At 37.8% G+C, this 9529-nt stretch overlaps 1 protein-coding gene across 1 annotated transcript; it reads left to right on the forward strand.

Annotated features, from left to right (window-relative positions):
* The first annotated feature begins 3298 nt into the window (after positions 1-3298).
* LOC132174173 (ankyrin repeat-containing protein NPR4-like) lies at positions 3299-9224 on the forward strand. The gene is made up of 4 exons (XM_059585866.1): positions 3299-3550; positions 3878-3931; positions 4162-4801; positions 8986-9224. Exons 1-4 carry the CDS (start codon positions 3299-3301, stop codon positions 9222-9224), a joined length of 1185 nt encoding a protein of 394 aa, XP_059441849.1.
* Positions 9225-9529: the final 305 nt, after the last annotated feature.

The raw sequence follows: 9529 nt of genomic DNA on the forward strand, positions 1-9529 counted from the left end.
CCTGCAACATCGTCGAGCGTGACAGAGGGGACAGTCAGTTGGGTGCCGAACAATGCGTACATCCAGGCGCTTGGAAATAAGCCTAAGTATGCTGGTAGAATTCGGCAGGTTGGACCGAATATTTTACCTGTTCGGGGCACCATACACTTGTACTATACACTGTCACAGGCATAGTCACAAAACACCGGGCACTCCACAGTCTCACAAGAACTTCTTGACAGAGTGCTTGAGGCGAAGAGGGCACAGCACAAGGCTGTTTGCCCTTGCTCTGCAGCTGTTTGCCCTTGTTGGCTGCAGAGCAAGGGCAAACAGCTGCACAGGTAGCTCTGCAAGTGGCAGAGTAGGTGGCTTCGTAGATGGCTGCGAAAGATGCACAGTTAGCTGAAAAAGAGGCTCAAATGGTGGCGCATCTTGTGAAAAAGGAAGCTAAGATGTCAACAATGTTTGGGGCCTGTTTTCACCAGCTCGAGCAAATGATGTGGTCGAGCTCCGCGCTCGAGATGACTCAATACAAGGGAGCGCCAGACAGAGCTTCCCCACCCTTTGCGGTTGTGAGATCATCGGTCGATAGTGAATCAGGTAATGACATTTTTTAATGGTCAATGTGGTTTTAGAACTGTCCCTATATATATGTGCACTTCTAAATTTAGATTTTGGATATGTTGTAGTGATTCTCATTAATGATGTTGCAAATTCTGTTGAATTTGGTTTATATCATGGTTGGTTTGGTGGTGGATGTGGGTTAGAGCTTTGCCTTTGAAGTGTTTGGTATTGTGAGATGGACTACTATGGTCCTTGTAGAATGTGACGTCCATTTGATTTGATCACGAAAATATGTTGGGGGTGTAGATATAAATCTGAATTTGTTGAGTATGATGACCTTCGTTTATATAGTGACGTTGCTCAATGATTAAGACTTGATAATATTCTAGAATATTATTTGGTGATTGTTTGTTTTATCATTTGCAGCTAGTGGCTATCATGGAGAGGATGCTATTGATATATTCCTCCACACACTCTTTAGGGTTGACTTTGTCGACCCTAATACTTAGGCATTAGGGTCGACTTTGAAAGTCGACCCTAATGATCTTTTTCCCACTTGTTGAATATTTCCCGCGAGTATATTAGGGTCGAGTTATTAGCGTCCACTGTAGAGTGGACGCTATTATTCATCTTTTGGGTCGGCTATTAGCGTCCACTTGGATGTGGACGCGAATACATAACTATTAGGGGTGACTTTCAAAAGTCGCCCCTAATACTCAACTATTAGGGGCGACTATAAAGCCGTCCCTAATAAGTCGCCCCTGATGAGTCAGTTTCTTGTAGTGCGAGTTGGCTCTTATATTTAGTGTTTTTTTTTTCTTAAAAAAAAAAAAAAAAAAATTGACTTCAAGTACTCTTAAACGGCTTAAGAAGCTAACTTGCATATGAGCATTTGCTTACCTTGGCTAGTCGAATATGGAGCATGAGTCAATGCGGAAAGGCACTTGGTTTTAAAGAGAGAGGATATACATCATTTTATAGAAAAGCAAACTTGGGGAATGATGTTTTCTTATAAATGTGGGACAAGTTAACATGTTGTATTCAGACGGCATTGGGATAACGCCCGCTATAAAAAAATATTTTTTCAACATCTCTCTCTCAATCTCCCTCATCAGTCACAGTGCATCTTCCACCTGAACTCTTATTTCCCACTCTCTCACTCTCGCTCACCAGACAAGTAGTGATAGTGTTTGGGTCTATTTGATTCTTCAATAGTTTATGCCTTTCACAATCTCCCTCAATAGTTTTTTCTTAATTCTTCTTCCATTCGTTTGGGTCTGCTCTAATTGAATCGATGTTTTTTTAATGATTGCTCTCTCTCTCTCACTTTGATCACGAAGGGTCGAGAATTTTTCATTTTCTAGCAGCTTAAATATAAATGCAATTTTAAGATTTTAATAATCCGAGAGATTTATAATTAATGTGTTACAGTTTATATATATATATATATATATATATATATATATATATATAGACACACACACACAGATTATACGAGCTTCCTCACGAGCCTAACCGAGTTGAGCCGAGCTTGCTTCGTTTAATATTCGAGCCAGGATTTGTGTTCACGAAACGTTTCATTTAATAATCGAGTCGAGCTTATACAAGCCGATCCTTAGCTTGCTCGCGAGTGGCTTGCTCACTTAACACTCTTAATCTCATATACTGGGAAAGAAAAAGGATTTCTATCTTTTTGGGGACAAAGACACTAAAAAAACCCAAACAAAAGCTAATTAATTAATCTGGACAAACCCATAATATTCCAATTAAGATGTTAAAAAAATGGGTAACTTCACTAAAGACCCCTGAACTTTTACTCAATTTGACAAACTCTACTAATTAAACTTCAAAATCTCTCAATTTAGTCCTTTGAACTTTCAATTGCTCTCAATTTGAACCCCTTGGTCAAATTTAGCCTTTAGAAATACCAAAAAAAACCCAAATATCTCTGATTTTCATTTTTTTAAAATAAAAAAATCTTTTTGGAATTAAGGGTAAAATTATAATTTTATAAAAAAAAATCAGGGGTATAAACGTCATTTAATGTTGAAAATGGGACAAAGGGATCCAAATTGATTGCAATTGAAAGTTCAAGGACTAAATTGAAAGACTTTAAAGTTTAAGAAAGTTGGTTAAATCAAGTGAAAGTTTAGGATCTTTAGTACGTTACCCCTTAAAAAACATAAAGCGCACTGGACGTCCTTTACGCTTCATTGTTGGAAACAACGTAAAACTTGTTGCTTGAGTGGCGTGTGCAGATCTGATCCAAATCCAACTCGTTTTAGTGAAGCATTGACGACTTGTACAAATTGATACAATGGATGCAAAAGTTTTGGACAGGATGGACAAGATTCCGTTTCTTGACACTCCTTTACACATTTATATCTGCTTATCAAGGGCACATCCGGTTTTCCTTTGTTCATTCGTTAAACAAAAGAAAATCGACGGAAAAAAATTAAAAGAAGCTGGATTTGTACACATCTGAAGGTGGGTTCAGGTATCATGTGTTTTTCCACTTGTATGTCGGTGATGTCACAGCGGTTCCCGAATCCCTATATCCATCCATCTTAGCGTCATTAATTAGATTCATTACTGTTCACTCAGCCAATCCTATAAAAGAAAGACGAGCAAATCTTCTCATTTGCCCCAGTAACTAGTAACTCTCCTCATCTGCATTAGTTGTCGCGACAACTAATCGGTTTCAACAATTTTCTTTTGATTTCCTAGCCTGACTATCACTTTCCTCTTAATTCTAATGGATCAAAGTTTGAGAAATGCTGTTGAGCAAGGAAGCATTGACGCCTTATACGCATTGATACGGGAAGATGTAAATGTTTTGGATAGGATCGATGACATTCCATTTGTTGAAACTCCTTTACACCTAGCTGCATCTCTAGGGTACATCCAGTTTGCCATGGAGATCATGAAGTTAAAGCCCTCATTTGCTAGGAAGCTTAATGAAGATGGCTTCACTCCCATGCACCTTGCTTTGCAAAAGCACTATGCCGTACAAAATGACTGTGTTTTACAAAGACACTAGACCCTATTGGTGCACCGGCTACTTGACGATAATGAGGAACTTGTCCGTATCCGAGGAAGGGAAGGGGTGACTCCTTTGCATTATGCAGCTCAAATAGGTAACCTCCCTCTTTTGAAAAAATTTCTACAAGTCTGCCCAAAGTCTCTTGAAGATGTAACAATTCGAAGAGAGAATGCATTGCATATTGCCCTGAAATATGGCATGGTCCAAGCTTTTAAGCTCCTGATAAACTGGATTCGGCAAGCTTGGTTTAAAGATGCCAAATTATTGGAGGAGAAATTGTTATTTTGGCAGGATGAGGAAGGCAACACTCTATTGCACGTTGCAGTATACAGAAATCAACTCGAGGTAAGTCCTTTCCACTCAAAGTTATCTAGTAAAGGAGAATAGAGTTGGTATAATGGAGGTCTATCAAAAATTGTCTTGAAAATTTTACATAAGTTTTGCGGTGTGATATTTGCCTTTATTTTTGTCGGTAGTTGTAAAATTTTATTTAGCAATATTTGGGTTTTTATTTTTTCTTGGGCGACTGTTTGGATCAGTAATTATGCATCTTTCCAATTCTCTACATGTTGCAGGTAGTGTCGTTGTTAATGGCTACAAAATTAGTTGATTTAAAGGCCAAGAATTTAGAGGGTGATACGGTCTTTGACATCTTGGAACGCCAAACACATGTTGAGAGCCAACGGATGAGAGATAGGCTACGACCACGTGCATGTTGTCGTTGTGTCAGTCGTTTAATAGCTATAGTTAAATTATCTTTAACCCCTTTCCAAAATTTCGTACAACGACTGTGTGGGAAGCTTTTCGTACGAATACGTCGTCAGGAAACAGTTACGACAGAAGAGAGGCGCAATGCACTGTTGGTTGTTGCTGCACTACTATTAACGGTCACCTACCAAGCAGCACTCAGCGCTCCTGCAGAAGCTCATGATAAAGCCAATCAGTTCAACGGCACAGCCCCGATCAACGCCAGCAGAGACCCACTCGCCCATCTGTTCAACAGCACAGCCCCGCTCAGAGCTTATTGGAACGCAATCACTGCAGCGTCTAATGCCATCAACAAGAACGTGTTAAATGGGAATGCCTTCCTTTCGGTTAATACTCTAACCTATTTCCTAACAACCGTTACACTTCTCTTCCTCGTCCCTCCTGATTTTGTTGGACTCGTGCTCTACTCACTCCTTGTACTCCTCTCTTTTTGCTATTGCTTTTCAAGTCCGTTAATAAAAATTCCTCTTATAGCCACCACTGGTGTGTTTTTTGCTTTAATTATTCTCTATCTTTTCATCTTTCTGTTCCCGGGCAAGCACGTCAAACGTGTTTCTTCATTTGATATACATATAGATTAATCACCCGCCATCCTTTTCGTTTTATTATTGTTGCTTTAATTTCTTTCTACACAATCTTACCGCCCTTCTCCACAAACCAAATTACCTTCCTCATGCCGTATCTCTACATTAATCTTCTCGTACCCACTAACAGGAGTGCCTGAATTGACTGCTTAAATCGGTGACAACTCACATTTGATTGCCACTATTATGCGTGACAAGCGAGGAAGATCATGAAGTCGTGGGAGCTATATATTCTGGTGAGAATGATATTTTTAATTCTTGTGTGAAAGTCAAGTACATGGGAAAAGGGGAAATTGGTGTGATGTACTTGTGTTGTTGTTGTTGTTTTTTTGTTTTTTGTTTCTTGTTGATTGATGTGCTTGTGTGTTGTATTAGTAAGCTTTAATGAATGTTTCTTGAGTTATTATTATTATTTTTTATTCTTCTCTTTTTTCTTTTCCACCAACGTAGCTGAGCAGTTATTTTAAGTATTACTTTTTCCATGCATTTCCCGTTATTGATCAGAAAAAGTAGTTATTTTTAATTCTTTTGTGTCGAAAACTAATCTTTGTCAAGATTTCAATTCTTGTTGTTCCCAATTACGTGCACTCACTACTATGGTAGGATATCGGAGGTTTTTATACCAATTGTAAAGTTCTATATTTATGAAATAGTAATTGGGATAATGGAATAGATCGATTAAATGAAATTACTGGAATCGAAAATTTCAAAGGAAATGCAAGATTCAAAGTAATTATAACCCATCTATCCCAAAACAATATAAAAACATATTTTCAAAAGAGTAAAACAAGATAACAAAATAGAAATATCAAAGTTTATGTGGCGTGCTCCTCTCAACCAACAAACTAATTATTTTCATGGATCAGATATTATTATGAAAATCAGGATCAAATATTATTATGAAAATCACGCTACATACATAGGCTTTAAGAGAATAGAAAGAGGAAGAGGTGGTAACATTAATTACTCCATATCAAATCATATCTAATTGTTGTAGGCAATCAGGAAAAGACAGCCATGCATGATAGTGTAGCATTTGTTTAAGCAAGCACATTACACTTAAAAAAAAAAACAAAAAAAAAAAAAAAAAATCCAAAATAGTGACACTTGGAATGTAATGTCTTAAGCCCAAAAAACGTCACTACTGATGTAGTAACGTTTGCATAGCGACATTTGGCAAATGCCCTTAAACATAGTAGCTGGATTCAAAATTGGAGATGTTTGAACAGTGAAAATGTCAATTTTTCATGACATTTAAGCCCAAACGTCACCTTTTGGAAGGCGACGTGTTAATAGTACACACGTCACCTTTTTGAAATGTGTCACTTGCACTGTTCAAACATCACTACTCTTTAATAAAATTAAAAATATATATTTACCAAAAAAAAAATAATAAAACACACTTGCACTGTTCAAACATCACTAATCTTTAATAAAATTAAAAATATATATTTACCAAAAAAAAAATAATAATAAAACAAAAAAAAATCAAATTATTATTCAAATTAATTTTAAATTTGAAGGTTGTAAATGAAGGCCAATAACTGCAAGGCCCTAAATGAAGGTCTAGCTCGGCCTGAGCTATCACTCCATCAATGGAGATCGAACTTGAACCGATAGGGCTTTCAATTTACAAATCAATACAAAAGTATATTAACTACATACTAGGAATAATCAAAAAAATTTAAGTAGTTTTAAAAAATTAGAAATTAATATAATAAGTTCTAGAGAAGGCTTGACACACAAAGGAGCAATTCAGGAGAATCATCTAACGAGGGAACAATTGATCTCCTTTTGGATGAAGAAAATTTCATTGAAGCCTTGGTTGGGTGTTGGTCCGCTCTACAAAATTGTTGGAACCCAAACCCACCGGACAACCCAATCCCAACAAGCTAAGTTATGTTTTGCTATGTCTTGCCTTTTAAGACTATATTTCTCAAGGCATGCACCTAGAATACTTGTACCGCCCTTCCTCTACTAATCCTAATATAAATCATTTGGAGTTTAAATTTTTTGGCTTTTTTACTTCAATTCATCCTTGAGCAGAATAGTCTGTGATTTATATGAAGGTTTACTCCCTAATTAGGTGTGATGGCATAATTCAACTCCATTACATCGACTCCATTCAAAGGAACACTCTAATTAGTAGATGTAGTATATCTAATCATATAATAATTTAAGGTCCCAATTGTGATAATTTTAGATATTTTTAATATTGAAAATATGCCACAATAGCCTGTATGAATTAAGTGTAATAAATAGACATGAAGTGTAACAGTACTTGTCAACTAAACCTACCACTATTCGTCATGAATGATGAACTCCTCCGGCGATAAGAATACCTCCTGTCTCTCCCTTCAAGTCTCCAAGGTTTCCTTTATTCTTTTTTCTTTTGTCACGGAAGTGTTATGGCTATATATTATTCGACAATTTCAACTTTGAACTTTGCTTAGAAAAAGAAGAAGAAGAAAAAAAGCTATATATTTTCCATGTTTCTCTTATGTGAATCATCCACGTGTGCAAAGCGACACTGTTATACCTTAATAATCCCCCTCTCAACATAACGCTCCTGCAACTTGAATCTACCACTTATCCAAAAAACTTAAGCTAATAGAAAAAAGTAAATTTAATTATTTAATCAATAATCTAACACAAACCAAACAAACCCAGGCTCACGTACATATGAATCTCATCTAGCAAATGTCCTTACTTTATGAGACATGCTATACAATATGTTGTGGTCCTTCTCTCATTTTTCCTATTTTACAAATTATCATTAGATCTATATAGGTCTAACACATAGATCCCACATATTTAATTTAGTTTACAAAATGAAAGTCCCTTCGATAAGGATGTGGTGTAAAATCCTAGTTTGCATCTTTCAAGAAATTTGACACATTATGTAAAAACACCAAATACAATAGAGATGAAAATACCATATCTTTAATTCAAATTAATCTCATAGACTTTTTCATTCATTCTAACCAAAACTCACCACCCCACAACATAACTCCCGATACCGAAGTTTTCAAAACCAACCAAGACGGTGACTCTGGTACTAGTTTATTTGGTGGTTTTGTCAATGGATATTTTTGTCTCTGATTTTGTTAAAAGGATAAAAATTATTTGATGTGAAATGTTATATTATTTTTTACGCTTGATTAAGAAATTGAGAGATTGTTATGAGAACAAAGCTCAGCAAAACCGCATAAAAACTATCATTTCTCTTAATTTACACTTGACTCTCCTCTTCACTGATGTGTGTAGATCTAGATCTTCTTGGTGCACAGTTTTCCGATGGATGACGTGGCACAATCTCAGGGTTTGCAGCGATGTCCGAGGACTGGTCGGTTAGGGTACTGGGATGTTTGAGGACTGGTCGATCTGTTGAACAAGAGCAAACAATAAGATTAGAGTCTCCAGTGCTTTCCCGGCGGGGATACTCTGATGCCTAAGTCAGTAATCAGGGAAGGGATATGTAAACAACGCGGAGCATAGATAGCAGAAGTTGCGATCACCTGAGTATTGATAAATGACTTATATTTATAGGCATGAGAGGAGTTTGATCTCCCATACGTTTAGGGATTTTATCCCTTAATATCCGTTATGCAATCATTTGAGAAGTGGGATAGTGTTTGTTAGCTGTTCCATGATCTTAGTGACCTAAGATCAGGGGATAAGGATTACAACCTTCGTGTGATGATTGAGCTTGAATGCCCGAGTTGGACTCGATCACCTACATTAGATTGGATGCCAACTAACGTATCTTGGTCGATATAGATAACCTGAAAAGCGGAGGATCAGTCATACCTTTATGATGGAATGTCCAATGTGTCCCTCAGTTTGACTATCTTGGCCCATGGGTAAGGCCTCAAGCTAGGAGCCTAAGACCTCCTCGGGCTAAGTCAACTGAGGGTTTTGCAGCACCATATATTTACGAAGTCTCGGGCTTAAGGCCCGTTGGGCCTTATGGGATTGATCCGTGACCCAACAGTCACCCCCAAATTTCTTGATCTGGATGACCCTGGAAATTTTTGTGTTTTCTAGGAATGGATCAGTCTCTTGTTGTCCGACTACTAACAGCTGCTTGCCCGAGGCCTCCAAAGAGGGGGGGAACCCTAACTTCAATTCCAGGTTTTGGCGGGATCATTCCCGCTAATTCTTGGCCGAGCCGTTCGATATACTCGAAGATTGGTCAGTTCATCTGTCTGTCGGTGCGAATGGCTGAGTATGTGTCCACGTGTCGGCATCGGTATGGTCGTCTGTGCGTCATCATTAGTCGGTGATAGGACACGCTTGCTGCGGCATTTAATGCACGCATTTCCCAAGCGTCTTCTCGGGTTCTAATGTGCCGATGTCTTTTCGTCTCCTCAGACTCCTTCGTCTTCTCAGACTCTTCAGTTTCTCGGACTGGCTATATAAAAATATTTGCCATTGCTTATTCTCTTATCTAGAATACCATTTTTGCGCACGAAACTCTGCAACCCTTTCAAACCCCCCAACTGGCTTGCTTGCATTCTGATTTTTCCTTTCAGTATTTCTTTCTTCGGGTAGTATTCTTCAGGGTTTCGATCAATCGAGCTCTTTCTCT

This window comes from Corylus avellana, chromosome ca3 (assembly GCF_901000735.1).
Source record: "Corylus avellana chromosome ca3, CavTom2PMs-1.0".
Taxonomy (NCBI): Eukaryota; Viridiplantae; Streptophyta; class Magnoliopsida; order Fagales; family Betulaceae; genus Corylus; species Corylus avellana.

What these genes read in the sequence shown, in the direction of transcription:
- LOC132174173 (XM_059585866.1), top strand. Translation starts at nt 3,299, where the DNA reads ATGGATCAAAGTTTGAGAAATGCTGTTGAGCAAGGAAGCATTGACGCC. An exon ending in TATACAGAAATCAACTCGAG is followed by an intron (nt 3,932 to 4,161) that starts GTAAGTCCTTTC and finishes TACATGTTGCAG; the next exon opens with GTAGTGTCGTTGTTAATGGC. An exon ending in TTTTTGCTATTGCTTTTCAA is followed by an intron (nt 4,802 to 8,985) that starts GTCCGTTAATAA and finishes TGTGTTTTCTAG; the next exon opens with GAATGGATCAGTCTCTTGTT.